The sequence below is a fragment of the Euprymna scolopes genome, chromosome 10, assembly GCF_053919585.1.
Source record: "Euprymna scolopes isolate OS-2025 chromosome 10, ASM5391958v1, whole genome shotgun sequence".
NCBI classification, from domain to species: Eukaryota; Metazoa; Mollusca; class Cephalopoda; order Sepiida; family Sepiolidae; genus Euprymna; species Euprymna scolopes.
Genome location: NC_136491.1, coordinates 46,302,145 through 46,322,336, shown reverse-complemented (window position 1 = coordinate 46,322,336; position 20,192 = coordinate 46,302,145). Strand labels below are relative to the sequence as shown.

The window sequence follows — 20,192 nt, the reverse complement described above, 5'->3', positions numbered from 1 at the left end:
TTAGCAACAACAAAGTGTATATTCGTAGCTTTAATGGTACCAACGGAAAAGTTGGCTTTATGGCTGTGAACTAAAAAAGGCATTGTTCTACTTTCCTTGTTTGTTGTTTGGGGGTGATGTAACGTGGACAAAAGATAGTTTCAGAACTATTAGCAAAATGAAAGATAGAACTGAAAAGCATGAGAAGCACGTTGATAATGTAGTTTCCCTATCAATTTTGGGGGCTATAAATATTAAAGAAAAACTTAGTGAGGCCTACAGACGTTCAATCAATCATCATAACATGAATGTTAAGAAGAACCGTGAAATTTTATCTAAAATAATAGATTGTATTTTCTTTTGTGGGAACTTTGAGGACATGATGAAAAGATGATTCAGTAAATCCACGTGTATTTAGAGGATTTTTAAATTTTGCATCTTAATTAGGTCCAAATTTAAAGAATCACTTAGAAACCAGTAATATCTTCAAAGGTGTTTCCAAGACCATTCAGAATGACATACTTGACTGTCTTTTACAAATATACTGTGATGAAATAAAGGCAGAAATTAGCAAAGTTTCCTTTGTAGCTGTCATGGCTGATGATACAACAGATGTGTCTTAAATGATCATTGTTTTACGGTAAATTTTTGATGAAAAAATACTTGAACGCTTTTGGAGATCCTTTATTCCAGAAAATCAAACCGCTGATGGGATATCAAAATGTATTCTACAACAATTAGATATAATCCTTCAAGGGAATCGCCAAAAACTGATAGCTCAGACATTTGATGGTGCAAATGTCATGAAAGGCAAAAAAACTGGTGTTCAGGCGAAAATAAAAGCAGTTTATAGTAATGCGCATTTCACTCACTGTTATGCGCATCAACTTAATTTACTAATGAGAAATGCAGCAAGCATTACACAAAATGCTAGAATATTTATCTCTAACATTTTGGCTATTCCGACTTTCTTTTCTAGATCAACACAGCGTCTGTCCATTCTCAAGAAGCATCTGGATGTAAGCATTCTACGTCCATCCGCCACAAGGTGGAACTTTAACATGCATAAACATTCATGAAAATGTTCAAGCATTAAAAAACTGTCACTGAAATTCAGTCAACATCATATGTAGATTGCAGAAGCGACAGGAATTCTGAAATATTTGAACGATGAAAATTTCATATTTTGGTTTGAGCTATTTCATCAAATTATGTCTCATGTTGAAATTATTTCTCGAAATTAGCATATATAAAGTCAATGAATACATAACAAATTTCAAAACTGCTATTTTAGAGATAAGAAACACCAAATACTGTGAAAATCCATCACAAACACTCAAGGGTGAAGCTAAAGAACTGTGTGACTATATATCTGTTGATATAACGGACAGATATTCTTCAACTAAACATTTAATACTTGCTAAATTGTTTAACAAGAAAAGCTTTGCTAGTTTTAAGAAAAAAACTACCTACAGAAGAGATATCCTTGACAACTGAAGCATATCCCATGATTGGCAAAGAAAAGCTTGAAACTGAGCTAGAAATATTTTATAGTAGGTCAGATATCCATGAATACTGCAAAGTAATTGATCTCCTGAAATTTATTTTGGAAAACAATTTAAACGATGTTCTTAGTGAAATCACAAGACTCATAAAAATTGTCTTGACAATTCCCATGACTACATCTGAGGTAGAACGTTGTTTTTCAACTCTGAAAAGAATAAAAACTTTTCTAAGGAACACCATGGGTTGCGAAAGACTAAATGAACTTGCAGTGTTTTCAATTGATAAAAAGTTCTTCAGCAGTCATTCAGAAGTTAATGAGAAAATTATCAATCTTTTCTCACAAATTAAAATAAGAAGAATGAAGTTTACTTTTAAATGAATGTAATAAGTAAAATATCTAAAATATTTACATCTATTTAGGATTCCTTTAAGTTATTGTATTTTTATACGTGTGCATACATATAAACTATATTTTTTATGTTTGTTTTATTTTTACACAATATTAAAACAATAGGTATTTTCTTTACAACAGCACCCCCACTAATCTTAGGCACGAGCCGCCACTGACTCTTATGTTTCAAAATAAATAGAAATGTCGATAGAGTTAAATATATTTTGTTCAAATTTCGAAAAAAATAAATATGGGGGGGGGGGCACTAAAAAAAATATTTTCCCTCGTATATTTTATGGAAACTGCATTTTATATATAATTTCATTCTAAAATGGATAAGTATCGAAAATTTCACGAAAATCTGACGATTAGTTGATTTTTGCTAGATTTATTAAACACAGGTATGTTTTTACATTCAAAATGCTTACTGCATGGGAACGTTATTTTAAAGCACCAATTATGTAAACACGATTTTCGTCTCGCAATTTCATTATTTTCATTCGATGAAAAAAAATTTAAAAAGTTATTGCTGGTTTATTTTGCCCTTCTTCTTTTAAATGGTATAAAAGTTATATTGATAATATTAATTTATAATAAAGTTACATCGTTTTACATATAGGGGGGTAATTCTGTGGTGACTTTTGGAGGTGCCTGCTGGTCGTTATTGTTTGTTCCATTCTATGTCAATATGTCCCTTGTCAGTATAATGAATAAAAATATATGTAATTCGGCATATTAACTGATTGTAATCAGCAGAAAGGTAGAATTTGACGGTGATAACCTAATTCTCATTCCCTTATGAAAAAAGTTTTTTGTTTTTGTTTTTCAAATAAATATTGTTACAAAGTTGAGTGCGAGATCTCATTTTGATTTGTGAAGCTTTCTCGCAAAGAAAACAACAAATTGGCAGGAGGAGCAAATACATTATGGAATTAGAAGGGACAGCCCCAACCATGACAAATAATAGCAGCAGCTAAAAACAACAATATTTACAAATTTTTACAAAATACCAAAATACTCAATTCTGATTGATTAATTTCTAACAGTTTGATTGGCCATCAAAATCCAACTTTGACCAATCAGAAACGACTTGCCATGGGAGCCGGGCACCTACTATGTTTACATTTAAATAGAGAGGAGCAAAGCTGATTGAGGGGGACTGGCTTGATAGAGCCTGGTGCACGCCACACAAATCCCTGTCAGTTGAGAACCCAACTTCAAACCCAAGGAGAGCAACCAACTTTAACCCTGACCAGTTTGACCACGGATCTCGACTAAAACCAAGAGATGAGAAGTACTACAACTTCACCGGTCTACCACCAGCTAGTACTGACTTCCACACGAGACCACTGGTCAAATCCCTAGACTAAGGATCAACAAATCCATCGAAGACGCTACTACTAGATGCTTGCCCGAGAGATGAGACGGCTGCAGACAATGTTGATATCACTAACTGGCAGACGACAAATCTGTACCATGTTATGATCTACAATACCATAAAGCACAGCCGAATAAATGTGCCACCTAAACGTGAGAAGAACAACATTTTAAAAACAAATAGATGACAAATCAGCTAAGTTGCTTCCCTTAACGTTTCCCATTGAAAAACAAATTCTTATTTTCCGAGATTATTATCAAAACCACCCAGCGCAAGGAATAATACATATTGACATATTTCATCAACAGTAGACGACAAATCTGCTGTGTTGCTCACCTTGGACTTTCTTAAAAAAAAAAAGGAAAAATAAAACAAACCCGTATCCTTCGATATTGTTATCAAAAACAACACCACAAGGAATAACAATTATTGGCATGTTTTATCAACAAAGAAAGACGCAAATCGCCGATAAAGACTATGCTGAAATTATTAACCTTAACAGCAGGGACAAACTTTGTTGAACTGAAGAACATTTTATTTTATTTTGCTTTTCTTAGAATTTGTTTTTAAAATAAGCGATTGAGTAATCAATCGCTTAAAATTAAACTTAAATTGTTTGTCTAGTTCTTCCCCGTCACCATGCACTTATTTATAAGATAACAATATGTTCATTTTCACACATCTTCTGTGCCTAATTTTTATATATTGTCTTTAAATGTAATAAATAAGAATATCCGTAAACTTTTTTAAAAATGTGTTTATTTACATACCAAATCCCCCCCCCAATGTAAACACGGAATTTCTGTGAAATGTTAAACGGTATTCTACTAGGTAAATATCGGCGCATTACTTACAGAAAAAAACGGTTAGTTAAACTGCAGAAATGTATTTGTTCTAATTACTATTAAATTACTATATTAAATATTTTATTTTATGAAAAATATTTCTTGTCCTTAAAAATGTCCGCCATGTATTCATGTGCCTTATGAAACGTCAAGTGACTACGCACGCCTGCACATTTCAGTAAGAAATCGATCGCACCTAGCGTAAACGAAGACGGTGAAACGGGGCAAAGTAGTCCCAGATTCTAAGCGTTCATATCATGCAAACAGTAGATTTGTAACAGGTTTGATTATCAGATTCGTTGTCAGCAACCTCGAATACCCCCAGCAAACCAAATTAGAGTGGTCGGCATTCTGTTGTAGCATAAGGTCATATTTACCGAAAATATATATTTAATAAAACATTTGGCACTTCTACACTATTGAGACGGAATTTTGGAAATCGTAAAACTGAATTTCACATGAAAAAAGTGGTGTCTACGTATTCCTCATATTTTTAAGCTGATTATATAAAATTACGAAAATCAATAAGGTAGAAAATTATTTATTAAAGAAAATAAAAATAGAATTTGATGAAAATGATCGTAAGACACAAGAGTTAAAAAAGGAGGCAATTTTCTGTTTCGGTTTAAACAAGATGGTGCCAATTTTTTACATGCTACCATGATTAAAGTTGTTTTTTTAATAATTTAGTAATATTCAGGTAATTCCGATTACTGCATAATTTGGGAGCTACTACTGTAAATTATTATTAAAAAAAAAAAAACAATTGACAAAAAATAATCAAGTGAAATCATTGTTTTTTTTTTATCTGAAAACTCCATTTATCGACTACAAAATCTCATCCCTATTGGGAAGTGTAGTATAGAAGTGCCAAGCATTTTTTCTAAATTAAAGCAACATTGGAATTTTATTTTTCCTGAAACATTTTTTGAATTGAAGTATAATTGTGGCACCTGTTGATTGAAAAGTCTGCAAAGAAAATATAATTTTTAATAACAATTTTGCAATTAAAGCAACATTGGATTTTTATAAATAAATAGTTTTTTGTTGTTTTTTCTTTTCAAACAAATTCACAAAAAGTATGAGTCATCATCCCCTGTTTTTTGACTGAAATGTGCCACCTGGCGACAGTTTAGTGAAACACACCAAAAAACATGGCACTCGCCCAAATACTGCAGAAGTGTCATTTACGTTTATGAATGTATACATGTATTTTTTTTTTTTTTTTCAGATAGTTATGTTTAGATATTTTAGATATAGGCACATTTTCACAAAAATTAATGAATGTTTAACAGTTCCAAAAATATGAATATTTTCAGAAATTGATTAATAAGTTAACAGTCCAAAAAATATGAATACTTCACATTTAAACTACAAAATAAATACGAATCCAGTAGATGTTATTGCGGAAATTATTTGATTAAAAAAAGATTACGAATATTCTTATTTATTATATTTTAAGAGAATAAATTTAAAAAATTTTACAAAAATAAACATATTTATTTGAAAAAAAAAAGACTTCTCTAAATGTATTTATGCGAAAAAAATTACATTTATAAAAGTAAATGAACGGATATTCTAATTTATTATATTTAGAGTCAATATTGAAAAACAATAACTCAGAACTGTCACAAATTGCGGCAAGAATTAGACTATCACTGCCAAATCCTAACTTCCTGCTGATTACAATCAACTGATTTGCTGAATTACTTGGTACATGCATTAATACCAGAAAACTGATAGCAGGACATAGTTTTGAAAGTCGGTTTATCATAATTTTTTTGTGTAGTTTCCAATTACGTTTTGATTGTATTTGAAAGATTAATTTCGAAAATGAAAAAAAAAATTTTTTTACATGTGTAAAAAAAAAAAATGTGTACACAGTGACATCAGAAATTGAAAAGTTCAGCTAAATTTTGTACTTAAATAAATTCATTGTAAAAATCCCTTCAAAGATAAATATTAGTTTTCTGGTACTATTTCAAAGGAAATTAGTAAAGTCCTAGGATGTTGAATTAAATTAAAAAAAAAACAAAAAAAAAACACTTTGTTTGTACCAAAAAATAGCTTAATTAGCCCCCTAAAGTGAGAGATTAGTAACAGGTATGGCTTTGCACAATCAAAACAAATGAAAAGGCATCACGAATATATTCTATGGAAGAATTCTTAATGTTAAAATAACATACAATATTTCTTTTCAATATTATTTTTTTGAATGGAAATATTGAATAAACAATGCTTAATTCAAAGATAATTTCAATAGTTCGAGAAATTAATTTTCCTTCGAATTATATTGATTTTATTAACATGAACTTTGGTGGCTTTTTTCGTAATGTTCCTGGAATATTAAAAAAATTTTAATCATTAACATCTAAAATGCTTTAATTTTTATAAAAATAAGACAAACAGAAATTCATGCATCTTTTTTAGTACTTAGAACACTAGCTTAAGCAAAAGTAATTTTTATTTACAAAAAAATGATACATTTTCACTAAATTAAAAAAAAACGTAATGGGTTCATTATATTCTGTTATTGTTAATAAATACTGAACATTTTATTAAAATTGGTTAATTTCCTGAATTTTGTGAAATTTTAAATTAAGGAAGGGGTCAAAATGTTTATGGAATTTAGAGATTGGTCATTCATTTTGCATGTACCTACAAATTACCTATATATATATATATATATATATTGTGAATTTAAATATCCGAAAAAGTTTATTTATTGGCTGTTTGACTAACAACAAAGTGTATTATTTTATTTGATATTACACTTTATGATTTCTGTTCTTGAACAGTGAAGCAGACATCCATTGTAGGCTGAGACAATTTTTATTTTGGCACTTGTGCATTTTAACTTTGGAGGGACAATTTTTTATGCTTGTTAAGATAAAATAGACAACTCGATTTTTTTTAAATATGTCGTTTTAAGCAAAAACAATATTATGTATTTGTCATGTCGAAAATAGTAATATATCTAAAAATTACAAAATTTATCGAGTAGAACAACTTCTATTGTGTTTTTAGTAAAAAAATGTCTATTGCTACAGGTTACAATTATTGGAAGGCATTACGGTGTAATCTAAATTTTGCATTTCGAATTATGTCCTCTGTGAACTCTTCTAGCATCTACTTTATAACATCTAAGAAAAATTCAATTTTCGCCAATTTTCTGTAAAAATTACTTTTAAGTATAAATAACTTTCTACTCAATGAATTTTCGTAATGTTTGGATATATTACTATTTTTTACATGACAAGTCAGTACGTACTATTGATTTTGCTTAAAACGACATATTAGAACAAATCGATCTGTTGACTCTATCTTCAAAAGCACCCAATTTTTTTTGTTTTGTTTTCAATGTTAGAGATGTCTACTCAGTACTGAGAGAGACAATTCTAAAGGTTCTTACAAAAGTTTATATTTGTAAAAAAAGTTTGTTTAAAAAAAAACACAGTCAATGCTTTCCATTAATGACTCTTCCAAACCATTTATAAGTTTTAATGGTTATTTTTATTTGTCTTTTAAACCAAAAAGTTCGTTTTTTAGTCATGCAATGGCTACTTTCATTCATTTAAGAAAAATACAAAAATGCCTGTTGTAATTTATTTTAAAATTCTAATTAGTTTATGAAAGCAAAAAAAAACGATTCTTTTAATTAAATAAATGTTCAGATAATTAGTGTTTTATTTTGTGTTGTGTTTCTATTGCTTTTACCAAAAAGTTATGCAAAATTAACCTTTTTAGAAAAATAATTGAATTGTTTTCTCCTGTTCCGAGTGAACATCTCCAAAATTTAAAACAAAAAAGTGTCTTCAAAAGGTAAAATATACAAGGGCTATGAATTAATTAAAACAAAATGTTTATTATTATTATTATTATTATTATTATTATTATTATTAAGCTTATTCATTGTTCAAATTCAGTTATAAAAACTGCAAGAAAAACTGATTTTATTTGAAAAGTATGAAAGAAATAGGTTATTAAATTATAAATTTGTCATTAAAAAAATAATAATCACTATTTGTTTATATTTTAAATTCATTTATAAAAATACTGGTTTCACTTTCACAATAAAAATGAAAAAATTATGAAAAACTCTTTAGGATTATTTCATTAAAAAATCGATGGTGACAAAGTTCTTTGTATCATTTTATTGTAACCTGATATTGTTTTGTCATGAATTGAATAAAGAAATAAGAAATTCTGGTGATTGGATGAACTTAAAATTCTTCGTTTGAATTATTCACAAAAAAAAAAGAAACAAACGAATAAAACATCCTTCAGAAATAAATTTTTTTTTTTTAATTTTGACTATAAAAAAAAAACACCTATAGAAAAAAATGCTTAATGTCATTAAAAAGTTATGAAAGTGGAAAATGATTTTATGAGTAATTTAAATGTGGAAATGATTTTGATTATAATTTCTAAAATATTTTATTATTTTTCTCACCAACTTTAGCATCTACAATAATTCTGATCCTATTAATCTTGATTTTATTTCATTATACAGCATCAAATCTCTGCAATAAATATTCTTTTATCATTGTATTTAATTATGTTTTGGAACTTTTGTGATGTGGATTGATAATTATGATTAAGCAGAGTACTAGTCAAAATGTCAACCAAGATGAGAATTGTTTGTATAATCCAAATAATACATAGTTTATTTTATTTGTGCAGTTTATGTTCAATGCTTTATATTTTTTAGAAATTAGAATTGGTACTTGTGTTCTTGTAGTGCTTGTTTTATTTTTTTTTAAGTAAAGTGCTGAGAATTCAAAAGTAAGAGCAGATCACCCACAAATATCAATAACTCAAATTTACACTGATGAAAGTCTGGTAACAGCACAAAAGAGGTAAAACAGACAGCTAAACACTTTTACCAAACGCAATGTAATTTTCTACCTACATGTGTCAAATTCGAGTTGGGATACCAATTATAAGATTTATTATGTATGAATTTGCTATTGTCACTTTTAATCTATTGTTAGTCATCTTCAAAGATAGCACATGATTTTATTAGCGGATGGTTGCTAATTCTGGGCTGAAAACATTGTAAAATAAAAAATTCTGGGCTGAAAACATTGTAAAATAAAAAATGATAATAATTGCTAGTGAACCCATAACCTAGAATCCAGGGTTGCATAACAAACTTTTCTGGTGTCACTGTTGGTCATGATTTTCAACTTTCGGAACTTGAATATGCAGAAGATATTGCTATATTAGGTGGACGTTTTTCTAGCATCCAATTTGTAATAGATCAGATGCAGATAAAATCGTTATGAAGATCAATCCTCAAAAGATAAAGCTCCTGATTGCCAGTTTTTTCTCAAAAAACAACCAATCTCCCTCCAACTGGGAGTTCTAAAGGGGATTGATCATTACAAATACCTTGCCTTTATCATCACCTCAACAATATTAACAATTGCATCAGCAGTGCTCATCTCACTTTCTACTGTCTTTGATCTCTGCTTTGGTTCAAATGTGATATCAAACTTGATATTAAAATCCACATCTATCAAGCTGTTTTGCATTCTTTGTGTCGGTTGACAACAGTTCCTCAAATGCCAGTGTTCATTCTTGCTGCAACATATCCACTATAGCAAACTCTCCTCTCAAGGCACCTTCACTGGTTTGGGTTCGGGTTAGGGCCACACTCCTTCTTGTCATCCAGATGATGTCATCTACAAAGCAATTGAACTGGAAAAAATGATGTGTAGCCTAGCTGAAAACCTGGCTCAGGATTGTGAAACAGGAACCGAGCTTATCTTTGGCCTTCGCCTCTGTTGGCTGGAACCGTAATTGAATAACTCGTATTTGAAACTAGTGAACCATCATGCTTGGTTAGTTTTTATTTAAAGCATGGTAAATATTTTCAAGAGCTGACCCACCCATTCTAGGGTAAATACTTAAACAAATACAAGCTTTGATTACTAATACTGAAATTATTAACCTCCAAAATATTAACTGCCATTTTAGAAAAAATGAAAACTGAATCATCTCACCATCTAAATATAGTTTTTTATTGAAAAAAAAAACACAATTTATAATTTTATCATTCGCGTTCATTGTTTTTTTTCAGTAATCTAATTTTGAAAAAAAACTTGTGGTGAAAATAGAAAGAAAATGTGTTCATTTTGCTTCATCCCAATGTTATTTAGTACAACACCAGATGGATTGTTTAATTTCTATAAACAAAATTTTACTATTTCTTTTTATCATCACATTTGTTTTTATTAATGTAATTTGGAAAATCAATCTTTTTTATATTTGCAGAATCTCCAGCAATCAAGACAAAAAAATCATTTATTGGATCTGAATGGATTTTCATTCCTTTTATTTGAAATATGGAAATGCCTTAAGAACTTTGCAATTTAAATGATTTCAAATTTTAAATCTCATTAAAATATATACATATTCACTGAGACATTAAACACATCGATTTTATTTTCTAATATAGTTTGTACCTAATTTCAAATCTGAATGTAGTAGTAAGCTGACACATGTACAATCATACAGTTTTAATTTTGCATATTACAGTAAAATTTTAAGCAAAAACTGTGTTTTTATGTGACCTTCTGAAAATTCTTTCACCTTAAAACATTAGGATATGGAAAAATACACAGAAACAAATTCTCCTGAAAAGATATTTGATATGTCAACTGCAGAAACGAAATTGAAATCTGAAAATGTGAAATGTGACACATCCAATATTTCCTTTACAAAGAAAAACAAAAAATCAAATAAAGAAACAAAGCAAAGAGCAAAATCATATTGCTGTAAAGTGTGTTGCTCTTCGTTCACACAAGAAAAGCAGTTGTTGCTGCACATGCGAACACACACAGGAGAGAAACCATATTCTTGTGAAGTATGTGGCTCAGCTTTTGCACAGAAATCCAATATGGTGACTCATATGCGAAGGCATACTGGAGAGAAACCATATTCTTGTGAAATATGTGAAGCTTCTTTTGCCGACAAAGCAACTATGGTTAAGCACTTACGAAGGCATACAGGGGAGAAACCATATTCTTGTGAAGTATGTGAATCTTCTTTTACACAGAAATCCAATTTGTTGATTCATATGCGAGCACACACAGGAGAGAAACCATACTCTTGTGAAATGTGCGCGTCAACGTTTACACAGAAATCCAATATGGTAAGTCATATGAGAACACATACTGGAGAGAAACCATATTGTTGTGAAGTATGTGAATCTTGTTTTGCACAGAAATCCACTCTGGTGATTCATATGCGAGTACACACTGGAGAGAAACCATATTCTAGTGACTCTTCATATTCTTGTGACTTGTGTGCGTCAACTTTTACGCAGAAATCAAATCTGGTGAGCCACATGCGAACACATACTGGTGAAAAACCGTTTTGTTGTGAAATATGTGAATCTTGTTTCACGACGAAACAAAACATGTTGCGTCACATGCAGCGACATTCAGGAGAAAGACCTCACTCGTGTGAAGTGTGCGCCTTTTCTTTTGCACAGAAATCAGATTTGTCACGACATATGCGAACGCATACTCATAGAGAAATCAAGTGTTAGCACCAAAGAAGGGAACCTCCTTGATTTATAAGAACTTTGATTGAAGTAAAATAAAAACCCATATTCTTGTAAAGTATCTAATTTTTTATTTACTCTGAAATCGACTACATTGACACACACACACACACACACACAAGTCGTATACATTTCTTGTTTTGCAGATAAATCCAATCAATGCAAATGTGACTGAGAAAGCTTATTCTTGTGAAGTATGTGACTCTTGTACTATTATTCACATGTTCATAGTTTTTGTTTCAACACGTTTCGGCTAACTCATCCTCTGGCCTTCTTCGGGTGAATAATCATGATGGAATAGGAATACTGAGTTTTCTAACTTATCCCATGGTGCAGTGGATAGAGGCATTGAGTCTCTACAGTTCCAGGTGTGAATTGTCTAAAGATAGCAATTTCAATCCTATCCAAGCAGGCCAGATGATTAGTTAGCCTAAAATATGGTGAGAAAACAACTATGAAAGTGATTACTAGGGATAATTTCAATCCTATCCAAGCAGGCCAGATGATTAGTTAGCCTAAAATATAGTGAGAAAACAACTATGAAAGTGATTACTAGGGATAATTTCAATCCTATCCAAGCAGGCCAGATGATTAGTTAGCCTAAAATATGGTGAGAAAACAACTATGAAAGTGATTACTAGGGATAATTTCAATCCTATCCAAGCAGGCCAGATGATTAGTTAGCCTAAAATATGGTGAGAAAACAACTATGAAAGTGATTACTAGGGATAAGTTCAATCCTATCCAAGCAGGCCAGATGATTAGTTAGCCTAAAATATGGTGAGAAAACAACTATGAAAGTGATTACTAGGGATAATTTCAATCCTATCCAAGCAGGCCAGATGATTAGTTAGCCTAAAATATGGTGAGAAAACAACTATGAAAGTGATTACTAGGGATAATTTCAATCCTATCCAAGCAGGCCAGATGATTAGTTAGCCTAAAATATGGTGAGAAAACAACTATGAAAGTGATTACTAGGGATAATTTCAATCCTATCCAAGCAGGCCAGATGATTAGTTAGCCTAAAATATGGTGAGAAAACAACTATGAAAGTGATTACTAGGGATAATTTCAATCCTATCCAAGCAGGCCAGATGATTAGTTAGCCTAAAATATGGTGAGAAAACAACTATGAAAGTGATTACTAGGGATAAGTTCAATCCTATCCAAGCAGGCCAGATGATTAGTTAGCCTAAAATATGGTGAGAAAACAACTATGAAAGTGATTACTAGGGATAATTTCAATCCTATCCAAGCAGGCCAGATGATTAGTTAGCCTAAAATATGGTGAGAAAACAACTATGAAAGTGATTACTAGGGATAATTTCAATCCTATCCAAGCAGGCCAGATGATTAGTTAGCCTAAAATATGGTGAGAAAACAACTATGAAAGTGATTACTAGGGATAATTTCAATCCTATCCAAGCAGGCCAGATGATTAGTTAGCCTAAAATATGGTGAGAAAACAACTATGAAAGTGATTACTAGGGATAATTTCAATCCTATCCAAGCAGGCCAGATGATTAGTTAGCCTAAAATATGGTGAGAAAACAACTATGAAAGTGATTACTAGGGATAAGTTCAATCCTATCCAAGCAGGCCAGATGATTAGTTAGCCTAAAATATGGTGAGAAAACAACTATGAAAGTGATTACTAGGGATAAGTTCAATCCTATCCAAGCAGGCCAGATGATTAGTTAGCCTAAAATATGGTGAGAAAACAACTATGAAAGTGATTACTAGGGATAATTTCAATCCTATCCAAGCAGGCCAGATGATTAGTTAGCCTAAAATATGGTGAGAAAACAACTATGAAAGTGATTACTAGGGATAATTTCAATCCTATCCAAGCAGGCCAGATGATTAGTTAGCCTAAAATATGGTGAGAAAACAACTATGAAAGTGATTACTAGGGATAATTTCAATCCTATCCAAGCAGGCCAGATGATTAGTTAGGCTAAAATATGGTGAGAAAACAACTATGAAAGTGATTACTAGGGATAATTTCAATCCTATCCAAGCAGGCCAGATGATTAGTTAGCCTAAAATATGGTGAGAAAACAACTATGAAAGTGATTATTAGGGATAATTTCAATCCTATCCAAGCAGGCCAGATGATTAGTTAGCCTAAAATATGGTGAGAAAACAACTATGAAAGTGATTACTAGGGATAATTTCAATCCTATCCAAGCAGGCCAGATGATTAGTTAGCCTAAAATATGGTGAGAAAACAACTATGAAAGTGATTACTAGGGATAATTTCAATCCTATCCAAGCAGGCCAGATGATTAGTTAGCCTAAAATATGGTGAGAAAACAACTATGAAAGTGATTACTAGGGATAATTTCAATCCTATCCAAGCAGGCCAGATGATTAGTTAGCCTAAAATATAGTGAGAAAACAACTATGAAAGTGATTACTAGGGATAATTTCAATCCTATCCAAGCAGGCCAGATGATTAGTTAGCCTAAAATATAGTGAGAAAACAACTATGAAAGTGATTACTAGGGATAATTTCAATCCTATCCAAGCAGGCCAGATGATTAGTTAGCCTAAAATATGGTGAGAAAACAACTATGAAAGTGATTACTAGGGATAATTTCAATCCTATCCAAGCAGGCCAGATGATTAGTTAGCCTAAAATATGGTGAGAAAACAACTATGAAAGTGATTACTAGGGATAAGTTCAATCCTATCCAAGCAGGCCAGATGATTAGTTAGCCTAAAATATGGTGAGAAAACAACTATGAAAGTGATTACTAGGGATAATTTCAATCCTATCCAAGCAGGCCAGATGATTAGTTAGCCTAAAATATGGTGAGAAAACAACTATGAAAGTGATTACTAGGGATAATTTCAATCCTATCCAAGCAGGCCAGATGATTAGTTAGCCTAAAATATGGTGAGAAAACAACTATGAAAGTGATTACTAGGGATAATTTCAATCCTATCCAAGCAGGCCAGATGATTAGTTAGCCTAAAATATGGTGAGAAAACAACTATGAAAGTGATTACTAGGGATAATTTCAATCCTATCCAAGCAGGCCAGATGATTAGTTAGCCTAAAATATGGTGAGAAAACAACTATGAAAGTGATTACTAGGGATAAGTTCAATCCTATCCAAGCAGGCCAGATGATTAGTTAGCCTAAAATATGGTGAGAAAACAACTATGAAAGTGATTACTAGGGATAATTTCAATCCTATCCAAGCAGGCCAGATGATTAGTTAGCCTAAAATATGGTGAGAAAACAACTATGAAAGTGATTACTAGGGATAATTTCAATCCTATCCAAGCAGGCCAGATGATTAGTTAGCCTAAAATATGGTGAGAAAACAACTATGAAAGTGATTACTAGGGATAATTTCAATCCTATCCAAGCAGGCCAGATGATTAGTTAGCCTAAAATATGGTGAGAAAACAACTATGAAAGTGATTACTAGGGATAATTTCAATCCTATCCAAGCAGGCCAGATGATTAGTTAGCCTAAAATATGGTGAGAAAACAACTATGAAAGTGATTACTAGGGATAATTTCAATCCTATCCAAGCAGGCCAGATGATTAGTTAGCCTAAAATATGGTGAGAAAACAACTATGAAAGTGATTACTAGGGATAAGTTCAATCCTATCCAAGCAGGCCAGATGATTAGTTAGCCTAAAATATGGTGAGAAAACAACTATGAAAGTGATTACTAGGGATAATTTCAATCCTATCCAAGCAGGCCAGATGATTAGTTAGCCTAAAATATGGTGAGAAAACAACTATGAAAGTGATTACTAGGGATAATTTCAATCCTATCCAAGCAGGCCAGATGATTAGTTAGCCTAAAATATGGTGAGAAAACAACTATGAAAGTGATTACTAGGGATAATTTCAATCCTATCCAAGCAGGCCAGATGATTAGTTAGCCTAAAATATGGTGAGAAAACAACTATGAAAGTGATTACTAGGGATAATTTCAATCCTATCCAAGCAGGCCAGATGATTAGTTAGCCTAAAATATGGTGAGAAAACAACTATGAAAGTGATTACTAGGGATAATTTCAATCCTATCCAAGCAGGCCAGATGATTAGTTAGCCTAAAATATGGTGAGAAAACAACTATGAAAGTGATTACTAGGGATAATTTCAATCCTATCCAAGCAGGCCAGATGATTAGTTAGCCTAAAATATGGTGAGAAAACAACTATGAAAGTGATTACTAGGGATAATTTCAATCCTATCCAAGCAGGCCAGATGATTAGTTAGCCTAAAATATGGTGAGAAAACAACTATGAAAGTGATTACTAGGGATAATTTCAATCCTATCCAAGCAGGCCAGATGATTAGTTAGCCTAAAATATGGTGAGAAAACAACTATGAAAGTGATTACTAGGGATAATTTCAATCCTATCCAAGCAGGCCAGATGATTAGTTAGCCTAAAATATGGTGAGAAAACAACTATGAAAGTGATTACTAGGGATAATTTCAATCCTATCCAAGCAGGCCAGATGATTAGTTAGCCTAAAATATGGTGAGAAAACAACTATGAAAGTGATTACTAGGGATAATTTCAATCCTATCCAAGCAGGCCAGATGATTAGTTAGCCTAAAATATGGTGAGAAAACAACTATGAAAGTGATTACTAGGGATAATTTCAATCCTATCCAAGCAGGCCAGATGATTAGTTAGCCTAAAATATGGTGAGAAAACAACTATGAAAGTGATTACTAGGGATAAGTTCAATCCTATCCAAGCAGGCCAGATGATTAGTTAGCCTAAAATATGGTGAGAAAACAACTATGAAAGTGATTACTAGGGATAATTTCAATCCTATCCAAGCAGGCCAGATGATTAGTTAGCCTAAAATATGGTGAGAAAACAACTATGAAAGTGATTACTAGGGATAATTTCAATCCTATCCAAGCAGGCCAGATGATTAGTTAGCCTAAAATATGGTGAGAAAACAACTATGAAAGTGATTACTAGGGATAATTTCAATCCTATCCAAGCAGGCCAGATGATTAGTTAGCCTAAAATATGGTGAGAAAACAACTATGAAAGTGATTACTAGGGATAATTTCAATCCTATCCAAGCAGGCCAGATGATTAGTTAGCCTAAAATATGGTGAGAAAACAACTATGAAAGTGATTACTAGGGATAATTTCAATCCTATCCAAGCAGGCCAGATGATTAGTTAGCCTAAAATATGGTGAGAAAACAACTATGAAAGTGATTACTAGGGATAAGTTCAATCCTATCCAAGCAGGCCAGATGATTAGTTAGCCTAAAATATGGTGAGAAAACAACTATGAAAGTGATTACTAGGGATAATTTCAATCCTATCCAAGCAGGCCAGATGATTAGTTAGCCTAAAATATGGTGAGAAAACAACTATGAAAGTGATTACTAGGGATAATTTCAATCCTATCCAAGCAGGCCAGATGATTAGTTAGCCTAAAATATGGTGAGAAAACAACTATGAAAGTGATTACTAGGGATAAGTTCAATCCTATCCAAGCAGGCCAGATGATTAGTTAGCCTAAAATATGGTGAGAAAACAACTATGAAAGTGATTACTAGGGATAATTTCAATCCTATCCAAGCAGGCCAGATGATTAGTTAGCCTAAAATATGGTGAGAAAACAACTATGAAAGTGATTACTAGGGATAATTTCAATCCTATCCAAGCAGGCCAGATGATTAGTTAGCCTAAAATATGGTGAGAAAACAACTATGAAAGTGATTACTAGGGATAATTTCAATCCTATCCAAGCAGGCCAGATGATTAGTTAGCCTAAAATATGGTGAGAAAACAACTATGAAAGTGATTACTAGGGATAATTTCAATCCTATCCAAGCAGGCCAGATGATTAGTTAGCCTAAAATATGGTGAGAAAACAACTATGAAAGTGATTACTAGGGATAATTTCAATCCTATCCAAGCAGGCCAGATGATTAGTTAGCCTAAAATATGGTGAGAAAACAACTATGAAAGTGATTACTAGGGATAATTTCAATCCTATCCAAGCAGGCCAGATGATTAGTTAGCCTAAAATATGGTGAGAAAACAACTATGAAAGTGATTACTAGGGATAATTTCAATCCTATCCAAGCAGGCCAGATGATTAGTTAGCCTAAAATATGGTGAGAAAACAACTATGAAAGTGATTACTAGGGATAATTTCAATCCTATCCAAGCAGGCCAGATGATTAGTTAGCCTAAAATATGGTGAGAAAACAACTATGAAAGTGATTACTAGGGATAATTTCAATCCTATCCAAGCAGGCCAGATGATTAGTTAGCCTAAAATATGGTGAGAAAACAACTATGAAAGTGATTACTAGGGATAATTTCAATCCTATCCAAGCAGGCCAGATGATTAGTTAGCCTAAAATATGGTGAGAAAACAACTATGAAAGTGATTACTAGGGATAATTTCAATCCTATCCAAGCAGGCCAGATGATTAGTTAGCCTAAAATATGGTGAGAAAACAACTATGAAAGTGATTACTAGGGATAATTTCAATCCTATCCAAGCAGGCCAGATGATTAGTTAGCCTAAAATATGGTGAGAAAACAACTATGAAAGTGATTACTAGGGATAAGTTCAATCCTATCCAAGCAGGCCAGATGATTAGTTAGCCTAAAATATGGTGAGAAAACAACTATGAAAGTGATTACTAGGGATAATTTCAATCCTATCCAAGCAGGCCAGATGATTAGTTAGCCTAAAATATGGTGAGAAAACAACTATGAAAGTGATTACTAGGGATAATTTCAATCCTATCCAAGCAGGCCAGATGATTAGTTAGCCTAAAATATGGTGAGAAAACAACTATGAAAGTGATTACTAGGGATAATTTCAATCCTATCCAAGCAGGCCAGATGATTAGTTAGCCTAAAATATGGTGAGAAAACAACTATGAAAGTGATTACTAGGGATAATTTCAATCCTATCCAAGCAGGCCAGATGATTAGTTAGCCTAAAATATGGTGAGAAAACAACTATGAAAGTGATTACTAGGGATAATTTCAATCCTATCCAAGCAGGCCAGATGATTAGTTAGCCTAAAATATGGTGAGAAAACAACTATGAAAGTGATTACTAGGGATAAGTTCAATCCTATCCAAGCAGGCCAGATGATTAGTTAGCCTAAAATATGGTGAGAAAACAACTATGAAAGTGATTACTAGGGATAATTTCAATCCTATCCAAGCAGGCCAGATGATTAGTTAGCCTAAAATATGGTGAGAAAACAACTATGAAAGTGATTACTAGGGATAATTTCAATCCTATCCAAGCAGGCCAGATGATTAGTTAGCCTAAAATATGGTGAGAAAACAACTATGAAAGTGATTACTAGGGATAATTTCAATCCTATCCAAGCAGGCCAGATGATTAGTTAGCCTAAAATATGGTGAGAAAACAACTATGAAAGTGATTACTAGGGATAATTTCAATCCTATCCAAGCAGGCCAGATGATTAGTTAGCCTAAAATATGGTGAGAAAACAACTATGAAAGTGATTACTAGGGATAATTTCAATCCTATCCAAGCAGGCCAGATGATTAGTTAGCCTAAAATATGGTGAGAAAACAACTATGAAAGTGATTACTAGGGATAAGTTTCAATCCTATCCAAGCAGGCCAGATGATTAGTTAGCCTAAAATATGGTGAGAAAACAACTATGAAAGTGATTACTAGGGATAATTTCAATCCTATCCAAGCAGGCCAGATGATTAGTTAGCCTAAAATATGGTGAGAAAACAACTATGAAAGTGATTACTAGGGATAATTTCAATCCTATCCAAGCAGGCCAGATGATTAGTTAGCCTAAAATATGGTGAGAAAACAACTATGAAAGTGATTACTAGGGATAATTTCAATCCTATCCAAGCAGGCCAGATGATTAGTTAGCCTAAAATATGGTGAGAAAACAACTATGAAAGTGATTACTAGGGATAATTTCAATCCTATCCAAGCAGGCCAGATGATTAGTTAGCCTAAAATATGGTGAGAAAACAACTATGAAAGTGATTACTAGGGATAATTTCAATCCTATCCAAGCAGGCCAGATGATTAGTTAGCCTAAAATATGGTGAGAAAACAACTATGAAAGTGATTACTAGGGATAATTTCAATCCTATCCAAGCAGGCCAGATGATTAGTTAGCCTAAAATATGGTGAGAAAACAACTATGAAAGTGATTACTAGGGATAATTTCAATCCTATCCAAGCAGGCCAGATGATTAGTTAGCCTAAAATATGGTGAGAAAACAACTATGAAAGTGATTACTAGGGATAATTTCAATCCTATCCAAGCAGGCCAGATGATTAGTTAGCCTAAAATATAGTGAGAAAACAACTATGAAAGTGATTACTAGGGATAATTTCAATCCTATCCAAGCAGGCCAGATGATTAGTTAGCCTAAAATATGGTGAGAAAACAACTATGAAAGTGATTACTAGGGATAATTTCAATCCTATCCAAGCAGGCCAGATGATTAGTTAGCCTAAAATATGGTGA

General features: G+C 32.2%; 1 protein-coding gene across 2 annotated transcripts in view; it reads left to right on the top strand.

Moving 5' to 3' along the window:
• LOC145285979 (uncharacterized) overlaps nucleotides 1-11,838 on the top strand; it is a 15,857-nt gene extending 4,019 nt beyond the window's left edge. For both annotated transcript variants that reach the window (XM_080134567.1, XM_080134568.1), the window contains exon 2: nucleotides 10,379-11,838. In XM_080134567.1, coding sequence (XP_079990693.1) covers nucleotides 10,713-11,657 — 945 coding nt within the window. In that variant the 5' untranslated portion in view covers nucleotides 10,379-10,712 and the 3' untranslated portion in view covers nucleotides 11,658-11,838. The remainder of the gene's footprint in view (nucleotides 1-10,378) is intronic.
• Nucleotides 11,839-20,192: the final 8,354 nt, after the last annotated feature.